The sequence below is a fragment of the Pelophylax lessonae genome, assembly GCF_965119305.1.
Source record: "Pelophylax lessonae genome assembly, chromosome: 9".
NCBI classification, from domain to species: Eukaryota; Metazoa; Chordata; class Amphibia; order Anura; family Ranidae; genus Pelophylax; species Pelophylax lessonae.
The window spans coordinates 157,406,372-157,426,938 of record NC_138776.1 but is presented as its reverse complement, the minus strand read 5'-3'; the positions used below and the strand labels follow the sequence as shown (position 1 = coordinate 157,426,938).

The 20,567-nt window shown below is 40.1% G+C and overlaps 1 protein-coding gene across 2 annotated transcripts in view; it reads left to right on the top strand.

Moving 5' to 3' along the window:
• Positions 1–20,567, top strand: part of LOC309563143 (cGMP-dependent protein kinase 2-like) — a 254,121-nt gene that overhangs the window by 135,521 nt on the left and 98,033 nt on the right. The window contains exon 11 of one of the 2 annotated variants that reach the window (XM_082267470.1): positions 14,506–14,656. In XM_082267470.1, the coding sequence (XP_082123596.1) occupies positions 14,506–14,656 (151 nt within the window). Of the gene's footprint in view, positions 1–14,490; positions 14,657–20,567 lie in introns of both variants that reach the window. The other variant, XM_082267469.1, reaches the window with a different exon arrangement.

Sequence of the window (20,567 nt, the reverse complement as noted above, 5' to 3'; positions counted from 1 at the left end):
CCTCAATACAACCCCGTCTCAGAGGTCGACAGATAATTCCTTCGACTCCATTTGTGCTCTAACATGCACTGTTAACCGTGGCACCTTATATAGACAGGTGTGTGCCTTTCCAAAACATGTCCAATCAACTGAATTTAGCATTTACCACAGGTGGATTCCAATCAAGTTGTAGAAGCATCTCAAGAATGATCAGTGGAAACAGGATGCACCTGCGCTCAGTTTTAAGTGTCATGGCAAAGGCTGTGAATATGTACTATATTTTTTTATTTTTTATTTGTAATACATTTTCAAAAATTTCAAAAAAGCTTCTTTCAGGCTTTCATTATGGGGTATTGTTTGTAGAATTTTTAAGAAAAAGAATGAATTTAATACATTTTGGAATAAGACTGTAACATAACAAAATGTGGAAAAAGTGAAGCGCTGTGAATATTTTCCAGAAGCACTGTGTACAGATGGTTAAAACGAGATTGGTAGATTTCATAGGCTCTAGATATTTTTTAAAAGTCCAAACTCCAGTGATGCAAATGTCTTCAAGCTTTCTTATAGACAGCATCTTCTTTTCATGGTCTGCTTCCATGTAGCATAAGCATCAGTGGATATGTGGAGGAGTAGGACTACAAAGAGAACCTAGTTTACATTAGGGATTTGTTTGTTTTTTTATATTATCTTAGTAAACTAGTAGAAACCTTTTTCTTCTTTTACTTTTTCATCATCATTTGAAGCGTTGCAAGCTTCAAATCATTAATTTCATTCTCTGCTGGGCAGCAAAAATTGGTTAACTGTAACCCTTCGTAAATCACATCAAAACTGTCCAGAATGTATAAAACTTAGACCACAGGGTAATTAAATGCATGAGATGACAACCAAGACGCACCATGAGGATGGAAGGCCTGATACTGATTATAGTCAGTTACCATGGAAACCAAGAAATGTATCAAGCATTTGTTAAGATAATTGAATAAAAGATTCATGTAAAGTTAAAACTGTTGCAGTAAAGGGAAAAAAATCACTATTTACCACCTTTCATGATTTTTAATTAAAAAGAATGTATTTTAAAACTTAAAATGGTATTTGTATTTGCTAGAATAAAAATAGGTATGTATGAAACCATCAAAGAATACCTGTCAAGAGAAAACATTAGAGGCTGCCATTTCCTCTAAAAGTGCAAGTTCTCTACTTCTGACTGTCTTCACTAAATCTGTGTCAAATTCAGCAAATCCAGAAAAATCTGAATTCCTTATCTCTACACTTGTTCCAGGCCAGTAATTCAAAAAGTGCCAAAGTTAATTTACCAGCATGACAGCCAGGTAGCTAACATTTTGAGAAGAACAGGTTAGCAGTGACGTCCCACATATTTCTTTCTTGACAGGATTTCTTCCACTTAAGATCCAGAAACATAGAAACATAGAATGTGTCGGCAGATAAGAACCATTTGGCCCATCTAGTCTGCCCAATATATCTGAATCCTATGAATAGTCCCTGGCCCTATCTTATATGAAGGATAGCCTTATGCCTATCCCATGCATGCTTAAACTCCTTCACTGTATTTGCAGCTACCACTTCTGCAGGAAGGTTATTCCATGAAGGTTTATCCCACTTCATGACCAGGCCATTTTTTGTGATAGGGCACTGCATTACTATAACTGACAATTTGTGCAAAGCTGTACCCAAATAAGATGTATGTCCTTTTTTCCCCCACAAATAGAGCTTTCTTTTGGTGGTATTTGATCACCTCTGCGTTTTTTATTTTTTGCTCTATAAATAAGAAAAAAAGACAATTTAAAAAAAAAACAAAAAAAAACATTATTTTTTATTTTCTGCTATAAAACATACCCAATAAAAAAAAATAAAAATCTAATTTTTTCATCAATTTAGGCCAATATTGGCGCTTTTCCACTGCATGGAACCGTACCGGTTCTGCGCGCTTTTGTGCTTTTCCACTGCGGTACCGCATGGTATAGGGTCGGAACGGTTCGGTACGGTACGGTATAGGTTTGCTTTTCCACTGCATGGAACCGAACGGTACGGTACGGTACGGCTCTGAAAAAACAGTACCTACTCGATTGTGGTTCCAACAGGTACCAAACTGGTACCATATCCCACAATCCTTTGCATGCAGTCACTACTAGCCACTGATTGGTCAGAGAATCACACCCACCCCGTTGTTATCCCACCCACTTAACTTTAGTACTACTTTAGTGGAAAAGCAAACCTATACCGTACCGTACCGAACCGTTCCGACACTATACCATGCGGTACCGCAGTGGAAAAGCAAACCGGGCCAAGCAGGGCCGAGTAGAGCCGAGCCGGTACTAGCCGGTACTTGCAGTGGAAAAGTGCCATAAGTATTCTTTGGCAAGAAAATCACAATAAGTGTATATTAATTGGTTTAAAGGGTAAAGTATCTACAAACTATGGGATACATTTTTGGAATTTTTCCTTCTTTATTTTTCCTAGTAATGGCAGCGATCAGCCGATCAGGACTACGATATTGCGGCAGACAAATCAGACACCTAACTGACACTTTTGACTCTTTTTGGGGACTATTGCGATAGGGCACTGCGTTACTAGAACTGACAATTGCACGGTCGTGCGACGATGTACCCAAATAAAATTTATGTCCTTTTTTCCCCCAAAAATAGAGCTTTCGTTTGTTGGTATTTTATCACCTCTGTGGTTTTTATTTTTTTGCGCTATAAATAAAAAAAAGACAATTTAAAAAAAAAAACAGTATTTTTTAATTTCTGCTATAAAACATACTCAATAAAAAAATTTGCAAAATCTAATTTCTTCATAAATTTAGGCCAATATGTATTCTTTGGTAAGAAAAACCCAATAAGCATTTATTGATTGGTTTGCACCAAGTTATAGCATCTACAAACTATGGGATACATGTTTGGATTTTTCCTTTCTTTATTTTTACTAGTAATAGAAGGGATCAGGCGTTCGGGACTGTGATATTGCGGGGACAACGCAGACACCTAACTGACACTTTTGACACTTTTTGGGGACCAGAGACACTAATACAGTGAAAAGTGCTAAAATGCACTGTCACTGTACTAATGACATTGGCTGTAAAGGGGTTAACATCAGGGGGTTACTGTGTTCCTAGAGAGTGCTTGCTAACTGTGTGGGGGGTGCTTGTACTGTGGGAAGGCAGATATTAATGTTAATGCTTAGCAGAAACACAGGATCACAGCCTTCCCTTGTCCACCGTACCCGCTAATATGCTCCCACTGTGTCCATTCACAGCGGGAGCGTGTCACCGGCGGTACGCATGCGCACCCAAGACCCAGAAATGCCGAATCATGTACAGGTACGTGATTCTGCCCGGAGCGGCTGCTCTGCCACAGTAAATGTACGTGGGATGGTCAGCATCTGGTTAAAAGATGTTAACCAGGCATCCAGTATCTACTTACACTGAAATGTGCAATAAACATAATATATTCCTCAAAAGAAAAGTAATATGTGTCACGCAGCAATAACTAAAATGCACTAGTGTTTCAGAACCACAAAGGATTCCTTTATAAAAACAAGTCAACAGCTGAAATATACAGTAAAGCCTTGATGAATGACCCCCAAAACATCATATTGCACATTTGTGACACAATAAGCCATCATTGCAAACAAAATGATATGCAGGCAGTGTTTTGGTGCACATTGATTTAAAGGCTAAGTCCATCTTTTGGGCCATGTTACATGGTACACCTGTATTTAGGATGTAACATGGTACAAGTGGGACCCCCCCCCCCCTCCCACACCCCTATTCGCAGAACTTGTGAATGGATGAACTACAAGTCTCCTCTTCAACGGGGAAGACTCTCAGTGGAACACAAGTGAAGTTATCCACACTCGTAGTCCATTGACACTTCCTCCAGCTCAGTAACTGAAAGTCCGTACCTCAGTACGGACATAGAGCTGCAGAAGAGTCCGCACCTGCACAATTGCTGATTTAAAAAAAAAAAAAACTTTTTTTTCCTGCAAATTTATGTTTATTTATAATTTTTTTTACTTTTTTACTTTTTTAACTTATTTTTGATTACTTAGTCTTTAAAAGTGACTTCCGATTTGTTCCAACATCCAACCATGATGGGTTCAGTCTCCTGAGTAATGTGCAATGAAGTAAAACCAATAATGAGATAATTTATTTTATATGTACAAATAACCAAAAGCAATCACTGCAGTGTTTATGCATTATGTATTGCTGACAACTTGTTACATTTTATTAGCAGCCTTTACTCAGGAGAGTGGAAGGAATGGGCAACATTTACAAATGCATTGTGTATTATAAGCACAGACATGAAACTCATCTATACCTACACGAAACTTGTGCACATGGCCTAGATTAACCTCAGGCAGTGCCATCTTTACACTCAGTAAAATAAATTGAGGGGCATTATTCAAAACTGTCTTATTTTCATTAGTTGTAAATCTGTTTCTTCTTATATTTTTACCACAAGTTACAGTGCTATTAAATCCAAAAGCCAACATACACTATATTGTCAAAAGTATTGGGACACCTGCCTTTACACGCACATGAACTTTAATGGCATTCCGAGTCTTAGTCCGTAGGGTTCAATATTGAGTTGGCCCGCCCTTTGCCGCTATAACAGCCTCAACTCTTCTGGGAAGGCTGTCCACAAGGTTTAGGAGTGTGCCTTTGGGAATGTTTGACCATTCTTCCAGAAGCGCATTTGTGAGGTCAGGTAAGGTAAGGCCTGGCTCACGATCTCTGTTCTAATTCATCCCAAAGGTGTTCTATTGGGTTGAGGTCAGGACTCAGTCAAGTTACTCCACCCCAAACTCGCTCATCCATGTCATTATGGACCTTGCTTTGTGCACTAGTGCGCAGTCATGGTAGAACAGGAAGGGGCCATCCCCAAACTGTTCCCACAAAGTTGGGAGCATGAAATTGTACAAAATGTCTTGGCACGCTGACTCCTTAACCTCCTTGGCGGTAATCCCGAGCGTGACTCGGGGTTGATTTTTTCATATCAGGAGCGGTAACCCCGAGTCACGCTCGGGGTGGATTGCAGAGAGCGCAGCGGTGTTCTCTTACCTTATCCTGGCGATCCAGCGATGATCTCTCATTGCTGTGACCGCCAGCCGAGAGTCCCGCCGGCTATATATATATATATATATATATATATATATATATATATGCATATATATATATATATATATGTGTGTGTGTGCATATATATATATATATATATATATATATATATATATATACCGGTATGTATATATATATATATATATATATGCACACACACACATATATATATATATATATATATAAAATTATATTATTGATTCAATTATAATTCATGCGTTATATATTATATAATATTATTGATTCGATTATAATTCACGTGTTTGTGTTTCAAATTTATCACATCTGGGATGTCTACTAGAGTCTTGTTTTGGTCAGGTTTAAGTCAGTAATTACTAAGAATTGTAGGCCTATAATACATAACGCCAAATTTCCATGAAAACAATTGTACCGCTTTTGGTATGTAATTCCTGACATAATCATACCGCCAGGGAGGTTAAGAGTTCCCTTCACTGGAACTAAGGGGCCAAGCCCAACCCCCGAAAAACAACCCCACACCATAATCCCCCCTCCACCAAATGATTTGGATCAGTGCACAATGCAAGGTCCATAAAGACATGGATGAGCAGGTTTAGGGTGGAGGAGCTTGACTGGCCTGCATCTCAACCCGATAGAACACCTTTGGGGTAAATTATAGTGGAGATAGTGAGTCAGCCCTTCTTGTCCAACATCAATGCCTGACCTCACAAGCGTGCTTGTGGAAGGATGGTCAAACATTGCCATAGACACACTCCTAAACCTTGTGGACAGCTGTCCCAGAAGAGTTGAAGTGGTTATAGCTGGAAAGGGTAGGCCAACCTAATATTGAACCCAACGGAAAGACTAGGATGCCATTAAATTTCATGTGCATGTAAAGACAGGTGTACCAATACTTTTGACATTATAGTGTACCTCTGTCCCCAGACATACTCTTGGATAATGTTATAAATTATTTTCTGATTAATTCTTCAAGGAAAGCAGTAAAAGGATGCTGGCACTTTAAACAAATAACATATTATGGTGAAAATGATTTCATGAGTCCTGTGGAGAAATGTAATTCTTTGTTGTCTAAATTGGAGCTTAAATACCCCAGTGTTACCACCACCATATAAACCTGGCCTGTTGTGAACCCATTAATGAGAACAATCCTATGTCCAGAGATACCCTGCAGGGAAAAGACTAGAAATTTTCATTTTTAATGTTTGTGAACAAATGCATTTCATGTTATGTTAATATACAGTAGGTTTTGTCTAAATTTAAAATTGTTATTTATATGTTTTACTCAGTATATATAACTATTATTTTTACATAAATTCAAGCACCTCAGACACAAAGCAATGCTGCAAAACCATCATAGACTCCTAGAAAAGAGCCATTTTTCTTATATCAAGTTGGACCAATATCAGAATGTTAATGGCAATTTACAACGTCCCGTCTCCCAGTCATATAAGCCCAAGGTGTAGCATGTGAAGTGTCCCGGGGAGCAGAGCATCCTTTGGAAAATTTAATTTAGCGTGTGCTATAATACATTAGCTTGAGCTAAAGCTGGCATTAGTAGTAGCTAAAGCTTTTTTGCTATTAAACAGAATGCACTTTGATTCAGGGTTAGGTAAGAAGGCAAAGAGCAAAATTGCTGAACTGATAGCAGCCATCTGAAATCTAATTTTAATTGTTTTAACCTAAGTAAAATCTTAGTGCTATGGATCATTGCACATCCTAATATTTCTCTATGCTTTTAAAGTACGACTTATAATACATTTTTTTTTTCATAGAGTAGGGAATTATGCCATTAGCCCTGCTAGGTTTTCTTATTTTTGACCACTGTCTATGTCCCATTGAGACATTTTTTCTTAACCTCCAGCCCTGGAGGAGGGGATCTCTTATTCATGAGGAGAGATCCCCACTTAGATTGCTGCCACTGGAAGATTTCACTTCACCTCCTGTTCTAGGACACTCATATGTTGGATTGCTCATCACTTTCTGTCCCAGTGACAATGATCATCATCACAAAGAGAGGGTTAAACCCCCCCAATCCCCTCTATACACATGCATCAGTCTAGGCAGGGTTAAGTGTTGGTTTTAGACATACTTTAAAGTGGAATTCCAGGATAACTTTAAGTACTCTTAAAACTGCCCCATCTCCCATTCTAACACCTATGATTACGAACTTGTGTAAGAAAATGTATACTTATCTATTTTCAGGCTGCTCCAGCTTGGTTTTGTGAGCTCGCTCCCCTGTATCAGCCAGTGCCACTGCAAGGGGAAAGAGAGAGTGCCAACAATGGATGGTTCATTGAAGCCTTTGGGTGACATCACACACCCAAGAATTACCAGCTGTTGTCGGAGCTCTCTATTCTCTCCCCTGCAGCCAGGGCTGGCTGACACTGGGGAGATCACATGACTGGACTGGAGTGACCTGAAAAGAGGGAAGAATACAGATCTTTCTTACAAAGGTTAGTAAAAATAAGAGTTCAGTGGTCAGATTTCAAAGTAGTTGGGTTATCCTGGAATTCCACTTTAAGTCAAAAGATAGGAGGCCATCTACAATAAAAGGCTGAAAAACTGAGTTGTTGAGTGGTAACCTATAGCTTACTTTTTTTTTTTTTTTTTATTGGAAAATGAAACAATAAATATCCACAGGCAATAAACCAATTTTTCACATTTTATTTTTATTTTTTAGAAATAACACACATACACATAGTTATTAAGTCACATGACCCATTTCAGTTCTCCTGTCTATACTTCATCTACTTGGCTGGAAAATGACTAGACTAGAAGGCTGGTCATTTGGATACACAGTTTGTCTATGGTTTCTGTACATATTTATTCCATGCTGTAAAACATGTCTACAAAAAGACAAGGAAATGAGAAAGGTAAAAGCTGCTAATAAATACCTTTGCTTTTTTTTTTTTTGTTTAATCTTAGATTTTATTAGGGCAAGATTGACTTAATGTGATCTGACAAGAAACCTTTTGTGAACACCAAGTATCATCTGCATTATACTCTGCTACTCAGCTAATAACTCTCCATATACTGAGACATGTAGTATTCCTATAAGGACCCCCCTGGAGCTGTAATATGAAGCCATTTATATTCCTGCCAAGTGCTGTGCTTCATTTCACATCTAAAGCATTTTGTACTGGGGATTTCATTCTAGATGTTTTCCACTGGGGATGGTGTTTAGCATCTCTCACAGTAGAGGACTGCTCTAAGATGTACTCATCAAGGGGCTGACATATCTTGAGGATCCTTCAAGGTGGGCAAAAAAAATAAGCATTTAAAAAAATCACTTCTAACATTCCAATTATTTTCAATTAAATCCCAGAGGATATCATATTTGGTGTAATTCCTGAAAAGAAAAAAAAGCTAATGCAGTTTATGACCTGGCAGCTGTTTCTGAACTGTGGTTTCTGATAGTTAAATTGCTTTTCTTTAATGTGCATAGTAAACAGTTTTTTTACAGGTATACCAGCACTGTCCACTTAGGCAGATGTGCTTAGGATGTTCAGTGATAATCAGATCGCAATTTGCTCATTCAGGTTTAATGGTGCACCTCCAGAACATTACATGTTTAAAAATCTTTATCATACAGATTGAGCTCTTCCTATGCTCTTAGACACTTATTATGCTGTAAGGCAGGGGTCTTCAAACTATGGCCCTCCAGTTGTTCAGGAACTACAATTCCCATCATGCCTAGTCATGTCTGTGCATTCTAGAGTTTTACAATGCCTCATGGGATGTGTAGTTCCGCAACAGCTGGAGGGCCGTAGTTTGAGGATCCCTGCTGTAAGGGATGCTCAAGTCACATTGCTTGTTAATATTTGGTTGTACTGTGCATGGGCAATATTGAATGGAATATGAGTTTCCAGGCAATGGTTTCTTGTAGACACAGGTTGCAATATTTAGCCGCAATATGCAAGTTTTTTTGGGGGGAAACCTTTTTCTCGAACCCTAACTATGTGTAACATGATTCCTGGATCCCCACATTATTGTGTACCCTAAAGAAAAATGTTTGCTTATATTTGATGTATGGTATAGACCAGAGGTCTCCAAACTTTGTAAATGAAAGGCGAATGCATTGTCCTTCAGACATTAGTGGGGCCGGATTCTGGCCAGTGGGAATTGAAAATATCCTGGATTCCGTGGGAATGAACGAAGCCTCAGGCTTTCTGGTCAGTGGAAGTACAGAAATGACATGCACCTGTGGTCATTAGAAGGAATAGTGCCCCCGCATTGAGATAATGTTGGAGGAATAGTGCCCCATCATAGGTGTCAGTGGCAGGAATTATGCCCCACTCTTGGTGTCAGTGGGAAGAATATTGCCCAAAGGGCCAGATATAGGCTGGAAAAGGGCCATATTTGGAATGTTGGCCACAGTTTGGAGACAACCAAGCTCAATGTACTTAGGAAACTCTTCAGTGGCACTTAGGAAGCTCTTCAGTTAAATAAGTCCATATGAAAAGGTTTGATAGAAATGATCTTGGCCACAGTTTGAAGACAACCAAGCCCAATGTACTTAGGAAACTCTTCAGTGGCACTTAGGAAACTCTTCAGTTAAATAAGTCCATATGAAAAGGTTTGATAGAAATTATCTTGGACTGGTATAGAAATTAACTTGTAGTCCCAACCAGTGCAGGGAAGCCCCCAAGTTGGAAATTTTCACCCTATCTTTGTTATTATTCATTAATGCTGTTGCTCATTTTCTGTGCAGTCTAATACATTCTGCATGGTTCATTGTGCATAGTAGGTCAAATTCTAACATAAGTTCCTGGCCTTTATTCTTTCTTTACTTTTTCTCAAAAACATTGGCTTTCCCTTTATAGCAAACCCCATCCTTGGAGGCCCCCTCTTGATCCTACGAGTGAAAGGAAGGCCCCTCTTTTTTTTACACCATTTTGCTGACACTGACACTGTATCCAAATTGAACAGCCATTACCTGGTCCCCAATTAATCGCTGGCTTCTGAGCCTTTCAACGTCATTGCTTCAATTGTCTAATAGATTACATTTTCTAGCTTACTGACATCTACAGGCACAGGATTCTGCTACAGAATAAACCCCCGCCACCCATTTTTAGCATTCTGTTTTTTACTACATATAAGAGTCTGTCTTTTTCTGTCTGAATGTTTTTATCCTACTTGAGCAGTGGGGGTTGGGCCTTTGCGTAGGCGCCATTGCACGTGTCGCAACTGTGCTATTTATGCCCCTAGTTATGTTTCTCTCTTCAATAAAATATAGTAAAAGAGTTCTTGGCCTCAGTAGTTCTTGGTATCAGTTATAGGGGGTAATTTATCATTAGGTAGAAGGTATGCTAAGGGTTAAGGGGTTGATTTTAGGATTTAGGTTAAAGGTTGTGGTGGGAGATGGGATAAAGTTTTAGGAATTAGGTTCAATTGTTAGGTTAAGGGATATTTTTAAAGATTAATTCTGGCCATACACTATACGAAAAATCGTTTGAACTAATTTTCCAAAAACAAACACTCGGCTGTGAAAGCAAACTATCGTGCCATCATGTCCGATAAATCGTTCAATGGACATAAATGAATCCATTTTCTGTTCCTTTTTTCACATATATGTAGTGCAAACAGTTTGGACACATTAACTTTTCAATTTATCGTTCATTCGGCAGACAATTTCCAAACTTGTCCTTCATTTTTTTTCGGCTCAAACATCACCGATTACTGATTTCTGCCCATTAACTGGCGAAAAACAAAAGAACTGTCCAAATGACTAAATTTCGGACGATTTTTCATATAGTGTATGGCCAGCATAAGGACAGAATAAGCGTTAAGAGTTAGTGTTATTTTCTATGTTTTCAATCCAAGATGTATCTGTTTTCTCCAGTCTTTAACATATCCCTCACAGTTAATCCCCCGATGATGTTTAACCCTTCTCACTTTGAAGTCTAACTCCAACCAAGCCAAAGAGATGCCACATTACTCAATCCCCACATTACCAGTCTGAAAAATCTGGATTATGAACACATTTTGCTTTGAGCCACCCTAAATTTAGAAACTTTCTGCTATTACATGCATTTGCAGTTAGCAGTACCAACACATATATGCTGCTTAGGAAATGTGGCTGCTTACTACAGTTACATGAGAAGAAACCGATCAACTGTGTTTTATGTGTTACACAATACTTTGCTAAAAGTTAGGGTTTTTTCACACTGGAAGCGTTTACAAGCATTTTGCTTGGATTTACAACACAGGCTAGATACATGAACAATAAAAAAAATGCATTAGTTATAGATGGCCTGGTTCTAACCAACACATTGCAGCATGTTGCATTTACAGGCTTTTTGTGCTTTCAAAAAATCACTTGCACAATACATGGCAAAGAGTTAACGCATTTTTTCATCACATAGAACAGTGTTTCTCAAACTTTTTTGTTTTGTGGCGCATCAAAAAGATCTAAAAATTTTCATGGCACACCTGAAAAGATTTAACTATACATGGCAAAGAGTTAACGCATTTTTTCATCACATAGAACAGTGTTTCTCAAACTTTTTTGTTTTTTGGCGCATCAAAAAGATCTAAAAATTTTCATGGCACACCTGAAAAGATTTAACAATTTTTGAACAAACTCAGACAGTTATTATAATTAGAGCAAATAAAGAGGAGAAAAATGCACTGTGTCAATGGATGTGTGGCATTTAAAGGAGTTGTAAAGTCAGAAGGTTTTCATCGTAATGCATTCTATGCATTACAATAAAAAGCCTTCTGTGTGTAAACCCCCCCCAGTACCCCTTAATACTTACCTGTGGTCTCTCTCTTTCCAGCGATGTCCAAGAGTCCCTCAGCCGTCCTGGGACTCTCCTACCTGATTGGCTGAGATACAACCATGGCACCATTGGCTCCCATGGCTGTCCAACAAAGTCAGTGAGCCAATCAGGAGATAGAGGGGGTGGGGCCGATTGGCAGCTCTGTGTCTGAATGGACTCACGGAGCTGCAGCTTGGCTTGGGTGTCCTCCTAGCAAGCTATGTGCTGTGGGGGCACTCGACAGGAGGGAGGGGCCAGGAGCAGGAACAAGGGACACGAGAAGAGGAGGGACTGGGCTTCTCTTTGCAAAACCAACTGTACAGAGGAGGTAAGTATAACATAGTTGTTATTTAAAAAAAAAAAAAAAAAAAAAAAAACAAGACTTTACAATCACTTTAATTGTGGCTAAAGTCTATTTTTGTAACCAGTTCTTAAAAGTTCATAAGGTGGGAAAAAAAGAGTGAATCCACCTGGTCTGCCAGCCCAAGTGTTGAAGCAGACTCCTAAGTAGAGATGGGCCGCACAATACTCTGTTCGGTTCGCACCAGAACATCTCGAACAGGGAAAAAATTCTAGCGAACATGCAAACTCCATTAAAGTCTATATGACACGAACATGAAAATTCAAAAGTCCTAATTTTAAAGGCTTGCCATAAAAAGTATATGGGGACCCACATACTGCCCTGGGGGACATGCATCAATGCAAAAATATTTTTTTTAAATTATTGTTTTTAAAGGAGCAGTGACTTTCACTAATGATGCTTAAAGTGAAATAATAAAAAAAAAATTTGATAAAAAAAATTTAAAAAACACCACGCCAAAATTAAAAAAAAAACAGTGTGGGGTCCCCCCCCCAAATCCATACCAGAGCCTTATCCGAGCATGCAGCCTGGCAGGTCAGGAGAGGGGGAGGACAAGCGAGCGCCCCCCCTCCTGAACCATACTAGGCCACATGCCCTCAACATAGGGGGGTGGGTGCTTTTGGGCAGGGGGGGCCTCTGATGGGGGACAAGGGCCGACAACCCTGGGCTGTGGTTGTAGGGGTCTGTGGGGGGGGGGACTTATCAGAATCTTGAAGCCCCCTTTAACAAGGGAGCCCCGCGATCCTGGCACCCCCATGTGGATGCTTAACTGGTATATCGTACCCCTACCCATTCACCAAAAAAGTAAAAACCACAGAAAACAGTTTTTGACAAGTACTTTATTTAAAAAAAAAAAATAGTGTCCCTCAATGTAAATCCATTGTCAATCACGATGCCCGCCGGACCCGAAAAATAGAAAAAAATAAAAAAAATGCTTCCCGCCGTTTGCCCGATCTTCTACTTTGACAATTATTTTATAGGCAAGGGGCAGGGCCATCCAACTATGTCACTTGGTGGCACCGCCCCTTCTGACGTCACGTGACATTGTGGAATCAATTTTGCACCTTACCTTTATCCGCCGGGTAAGAAGGAAATCCTCAAGGTGGTGGGATTCGTACATATTCTTTGAACAGCACTTGTTTGATTTTTCACACTTTGAAAATAATACACATTTTGGAAGAAACACGGTGGAAGATTGTGAACTTTATTGGACTTTTTGTTTCTGCAAATTCTCATATCTATTTTATTCACCACTTTATTCACTGTTGCATTTTGCACCATGTTGTAAAGTTACATCACATTTGTTTTTGCATTTGGCTAAATTTTTTCAGTTTTAGCACACCATATTGATTTGAAAGTTATACATATTTCCACTATAGGCACAGGATTCTGATAGCAGCTTCAACATCTATCAGCGCACCCAATATATTTTTCTCACACACTATACACGGCTGCCATGTAAGCAGCAGCCTTATATAGTGTGGGGCATGGACTTAGCCCCTGGGCCATGAGTTGCCAAAGGAACTCTGCAAGAGTGCAGTGCATTATAGGGCGCTCATTGGCTGGCAAACTTCCTGCGGAACACCCCATTTGTTTGTATGTTCAGCAAACACACGAACATCTGATGTTCAACTTGAACTTGCGTTCGAATCGAACACAGAGTCCACCCCTACTTCTAAGTTTACACTGTAGTGTAGACAAAAGAGAAAAGGGACAGGCGCCTCTAAGTCTAAGTGTAGTATCTCACAGCATTTATTAAAAGAATCAACAGATATCCACTCACATAAGAGAGGAAGTATACAGGCACATCATAAATAGAAGGGGCTTCTGTGGTGCTGGTGAAGTGGGTACAGGGCTCGCACTCTCAGAGAGCTTGAGAAAGGAGTTATGCTGCCTCTCTATGAACTACCGCGCATGCTCTGAAATGCGTTGTGTCATTTCCTTCCAGTCCTCCCACCCTGGCCCCGTGGATCTGACCGCTGTTACAGTCTTTGCTGACGGCTCACCAAAATATTTTTCAAAACTCCCACGGCACACCTGCAAATCACCCACAGCACACAGTTTGAGAATCACTGACATACAATATATGTAAGAGCTTAAAGAATCGCTTTAGTTTATATGCTTCCAGATTTATATGCTGCAAATTATCAAATATTATTTAAAACTTAAAACAATTCCTGCTGTAAAACTGTAGATAGAAATGACATTATCTTTGTAGAAAGATAAATGTCTTGTCTAGTTTTTTAAATAGGAATTATTCTAACTTGAAATAGATTTTTCTCTTGCAGGAAAAAGAGCCTTCATCATTCAGTTTCCCGAGATAACTCTGAGGTCAACCAGCTCAGAGAGTTGGTATCCAGGTTCTCCAGCACTTCCCCTTTCCGTTACTTGGATGTTATCACCACACTTGGGACCGGAGGATTTGGGCGCGTTGAGCTGGTAAGATAAGTTGCTGTTGCTTAGATATGTATATGTGTTTTCTATAATAAGTAAATAAATCAATGAGATAGCTAAGTTTTATTGTGACTATAACTTTACACTTTCCTTCTTGACATTATTAGTCACTGCAATGTATTACTTAAGTTACCAACTATCAGACTATACAGCAAAATGTGTAACAGAGAATACCTAAGTCAAAAACCCCATTTCTTAAAGAGGAAGTAAACCCTCTGAAAAAAATGAAAAAAAAAAAAACCCTGTAAAGACAAAGGCATAATGAGCTAGTATGCATCGCATACTAGCTCATTATGAAGTACTTACCTAAAAACTAAGCCCCCGCAGTGCCGCCTGCTCAGCGACAGGGCGGCCAACATGTTCGGCCGTCCTACTTCCTGGTTCGCGTTCTCCGGCCATCTGATTGGCCGGAGGCGCGATTACATCACTCCCACGCATGCGCGCGGGAGTCACCGTTCACGGCACAGGGCTCTGAAGGAACGGCACAGGTGGCCATTCCTTCAGAGCGCATGCACCGATGACATAATTGGCTGCATTCACTGTAAATATCTCCTAAACGGTGCATGTTTAGGAGACATTTATAGCACCTATAGGTAAGCTTTAATATAGGCTTACCTATAGGTAAAAGTCTTTAAAGTGGGTTTACACCCACTTTAAGTACAGAAGATTTTATAAGTATTTCAAGGCTACCTGAACACTTTTCTATTTTCTGATCCCACTACTTGGATTAGTAATAAAATGTAAAAAACGTAATATTTTTTAGTGAGCACCACTCCACTGCCAGATTAACACAAGGGGTGCTCAGATTTGTTATATTTCATGTGAACATTTGAATACATGTGTGAGGGACTGTCCAACACTCAGCATGAGTGCTACTTTCAAGGTACAACTTCCTCCAGTCTGGGACCAGGAACCAGGTGGTATAGCCGAGCACCTAAGAACTAGACAACACTAGCTTAGGTGCAAACTGGAACTCTCTTTATTGAAAATTCGCACAGAATATATAGCACACAAGATCAGGTAGAGCCTGATCACATTACCCTAACAATGCAAACTGTAAACAATAATGTAAACTGTAAACAATAATATAATTAACATAGGAACAGCTACCATAAACACTGATCACATTACCCTAACGTGACCCTAACCATGCAAACTGTAAGCAATAATGCAAACTGTAAACAATAATATAATTAACATAGGAACAGCTACCATAAATGCTGAAAACACGAACAAATGGGGCGCTCAACGGGAAGTTTGCCCGCCGATGAGCTCCCCATAATGCACTGCACTCTTGCAGTGCATTGATTGCTGATGATTGGCCAAAGCATGCACCTGACCTGTATGCTTTGGCCAATCACCGCACAATGTACAGTGAGAGCAATGATTGGCCAAAGGCAGAGTGCCTTTGGCCAATCATGGCTCAGGGGCTAAGTCCACACCCCACATTATATAAGGCTGCTGCTTACAGGGCAGCCTTGTATAGTGTGTGACAATAGAGATTAGGCAGGTAGTTAGTGGATAGTGTGTTCAGACAGTTTAGTGCAGTCAGTGTAGTGTACAGGCATACCCCACTTTTAAAATGTGTGGATATATTGTAGTCCTGGGTCCCCTCTTGGTGCTCCCTAAGTTTGGTGTCTCTGTCACTTATGGTTCATAAGCAGTGCCATGTTAAGCTGATCAAGATTTCCCATAGACACCAATGTTAACCGCTTGCCGACCGCCGCAAGTAAATTTACTGTGGCGGTCAGCCCCTCACAGGCAGAGTGATGTTAATTAATGTCACTAGCCTGGGAGGGTCTGGGGAGCGAGCGAGCGCGCGCCGCCGGAGGCGCGCTCCCGCTCCCGCGCGGTCATGGACCCACCCGCGCGTGTGACCGGCGGACCCGATGTCCGCCGGCCACTCGGCGATCGTCAGGGGAGAGGGAGAAAGTCAGGCGGCTTGTGTAAACAAGCCACCTGTCATTCTCCTCGGCGTAAAAACACTGATCACACGGTTCTAGTATGTAGAACCGTTGATCAGTGTCCTTACACCTCAAGTCACAGCCAATCACAGTAAGAATCACGCCCCTAGGGACACACACAGCCCCTCCCTCTCAAATAAAGTTAACCCCTTCGCTACCAGTGTATTTTTACAGTAACAGTGCATATATATAGCACTGATTACTGTAGAAATGTCACTGGTAACCCCAAAAGTGTCAAAAATGTCAGTCAAGGGTCCGATCTGTCCGCCCCAATGTCGCAGTACCACAAAAAAAATCGCAGATCGCCGCCATTACGCGTTAAAAAAAAACAACAAAAATGACAAAAATCTTTCCCTTTGTTAGTAAACGCGATAACTTTTGCGCAAACCAATAAAAATACGCTTTTTGCGATTTTTTTTACCAAACATATGTAGCATAAAACAAATTGGCCGAAAATGTTAAAAAATTTAGATTTTTACATTTTTTTGGGGGGAATTTCATATAAAAAAATGTGAAAAATATCTCAGTTTTGCTGCAGCAGGCTCCATACATCGTACAGATGCGCCACTTTACAGGCACATTAAGGGAATATTTAAAGGATTTTTTCATTTTTATTGTTGCACTCTAAGCATCATTAAAATCACTGCTTCTTTAAAAACAATCTTTTTAAAAAATTTTTTTGCATTTATACATGTCCCCCAGGGCAGTACTCATGTCTCCATACACTTTTTCATGGCAATAACTTGCATATAAGCCTCTAAAATGAGGACTTTTGTTTTTTTATGTTCGTGTCCCATAGAATTTAATGGAGTTTACATGTTCGCTAGAACTTTTTCCTGTTCGAGATAGTTACATAGTTAGTGAGGTTGAAAAAAGACACCAGTCCATCCAGTTCAACCTATGATGTGTGTGTGTTTGCTTTTAACCATACATTGTATACCCCTGTATTTTGTGGTCTCTAAGGTGCCCATCTAATAGTTTTTTGAAACTATCAATGCTCCCTGCTGATACGACTGCTTGTGGAAGAGAATTCCACATCCTTACCGCTCTTACAGTGAAGAACCCCTTACGCATTTTAAGGTTAAATCGCCTTTCCTCTAGTTTTAGTGAGTGGCCACGTGTCTTATTGTATCTCCTTTCTCTGAATAGTTTGTTCCTTATGCTAGGGTCGCCAGTACAGTATTTGTACATTGATATCATATCCCCCCTCAATCGTCTCTTCTCCAGAGAGAATAAGTTCAGTGCTTGTAGTCTTTCCTCATAGCTGATGTCCTCCATTCCCCTAATTATTTTTGTTGCCCTTCTCTGGACTCTCTCCAGTTCCAGCACATCCTTGCTGAGGACCGGTGCCCAGAACTGGACAGCATACTCCAGATGTGGCCAAACCAGAGTCTTGTAGAGTGGAAGAATAATCTTAATTTCTGGAGTGAATCCCCTTTTTTATACATGCCAGTATACTGTTGGCTTTGCTTGCAGCGGCTTGGCATTGCATGCCACTGCCAAGCCTGTTGTCTACCAGTACCCCCAAGTCGTTTTCCATCCTAGACTCACCCAGAGGTTCCCCCCCTAGTGAGTAGCTTGCTTTCTGGTTTCTGGCCCCCAAGTGCATTACTTTACATTTTTCAACATTAAACCTCATCTGCCATGTAGTTGCCCACCCCGTTATTTTGTTCAGGTCCGCTTGTAAGGTTTCCACATCCTGCATAGAAGATATTGGCAAGCTTAGTTTAGTATCATCCGCAAATACTGAGATTGTACTAGATATCCCCTCCTCTAGATCATTTATGAATAAATTAAACAGGATTGGTCCCAGGACAGAACCCTGGGGGACCCCACTTTCCACACCCGCCCAATCCAAGTACTCCCCATTAATCATCACCCTCTGGACTCTCCCCTGGAGCAAGTTCTCTATCCAGGTACTCACCTTATGGTCCATACCTACATTCCTTAGTTTGTACAGTAAACGTTTGTGGGGAACGGTGTCAAAGGCCTTTGCAAAGTCCAGATACACCACATCCACAGGCTTTCCTTTATCTAGGTGGCAGCTCACTTCATCGTAGAAGGTTAATAGATTGGTTTGGCAAGAACGATTTTTCATGAATCCATGCTGATGTTCTGTTGCAAACCGAACAGGGGGGTGTTCAGCCCATCCCTAGAGCCCACCCAGACTGGTCGGCACCAGCCTACAGCCCTGAATACACAAAACACACACATGCTGTCTTCAGGTGTTTGGCTTTGTATAATCTCTCCAGTAGACAAGTCATCATAATACAATCATACAATGTTCCAGCAGTCTGGAAAAGTGGAAATAAGCTAATTTCAAAGATTTCTTGAGGGGTATTGTTGATAAATATTTCTGTCCCAAGTGGAGGCGCTTCTTCAACTCAGTCTGCAGGAGGGCCATCATTTTTCTCTGACCATTAACCTGTACAAGATTATTATGACACCTTACCATCCACTCAAAGAGGGACGCTTTATTGTCCTTATTCATAGCAGGAATCCAAACCTCGCTCTCAGCATTCATCATGTTTTTTTCCATAATTAGAGAATGATCTGCTCTCTTCATGGGATCAAAGGCTGAACTGAGTTCTCTACAATGCTAAGACTGGAAGGAACAGACAAAATCTCTAGTATCCTCCATGGGCCACAATCAGTGGGTAGAAGGCTTGCCCCTAGTCACCTCCAAAAGCCTCTGTCCCAGCTGGTCTGTTGAAATATGGTCTTTCTGAAAACTGACTATATTTGTTAGTCAGGTTGCACAATCTCTGTTAAATCTACCAACATGTAGTTCATAGGCCTGCCTGGATACAAATTAAAAAGTTTTTTTTTTGTCAGATTGTAACGTTTGTGGCCAGCTAAGAGTACTTTAAGAAATATCATTGGAAAGGATTGCCAAAAGGTACATATAATAAGTCAACTACACTTATCACTATGCTATCCTTTTTATGATGCATCTCTCTAAAAGGCCTGATGTGTGTGCAGCAGTTATGTTCACTGCTTTCAGTTCCTTTGTGACATGTGATGGAATTTGTCTCATAGATTCCTGCTGCAGCAACTAAATCCATTCAAATACTGTTCAGAGACTGAATGCAGTTAGCTATGGGAACGGCAATGTAATGAACACATTACCTTCAGTCCCTTCCGATATAACTTCACAAAGCTCTTTAAAGTGAAGCTAAACTGTTTGTTTTTTATTCTATTCAAGTGTATATTCCTATGTCCAAAATGTACATTCTAATGCACTCAGCCTCCTCTAGAGCTCCAAATTCCTCTTTTTTGTTGCTGTGATCTGACAGCCTGTTACAGGGTAGCTAAATTATTTCCCTATAGTCCCACTGTATGTAGGAATGTAGCCACCATCTCCTACAGGCTCCTGAGATGGACAGAGGCTCTATGGACAAATGTAAGTAAGAGGGAAAAAGAGAATTTTATGAGCTCATAGAGGCACAAAAACAGTAAGAAAAGATTTAATAAAAAATAGATTACAGGTTACAGATTAAGTAGTTGATGTGTATATATTATTTTCGGAGAATAAGGATATCATTAAGTATCATTTGAAAAGACTTGCTGGATCTCAGCTGACAGCCACCTAAGGCTGAGACTATAAGAGACTATAGCATGATATAGGTGATTTTAGAGCAATTGAGCTTCAGGTTCCCTGTGTACATAGTGACCTTAAAGTAATAGCTTCCTGTTCTATTAAGGTCTCTTGGGCTAGTTGATGTCTATTCTTGTCTTCTGGTGCTGCAGAGAAAGGCTTCTTTACTGGCTCTAATAGATCATCCAACATGCTCTGATTAGTAGATTGGCAGTCTAAAAGGGCAAACAGGAGACTGGAAAAGCCAGTCTAAAAAAATAAATACATAGGGGCTTTCCGTGAATTGCACCATGAAAATGCTTGCATCTTTTGTCTTCAGGAAAAAAGAAATCTG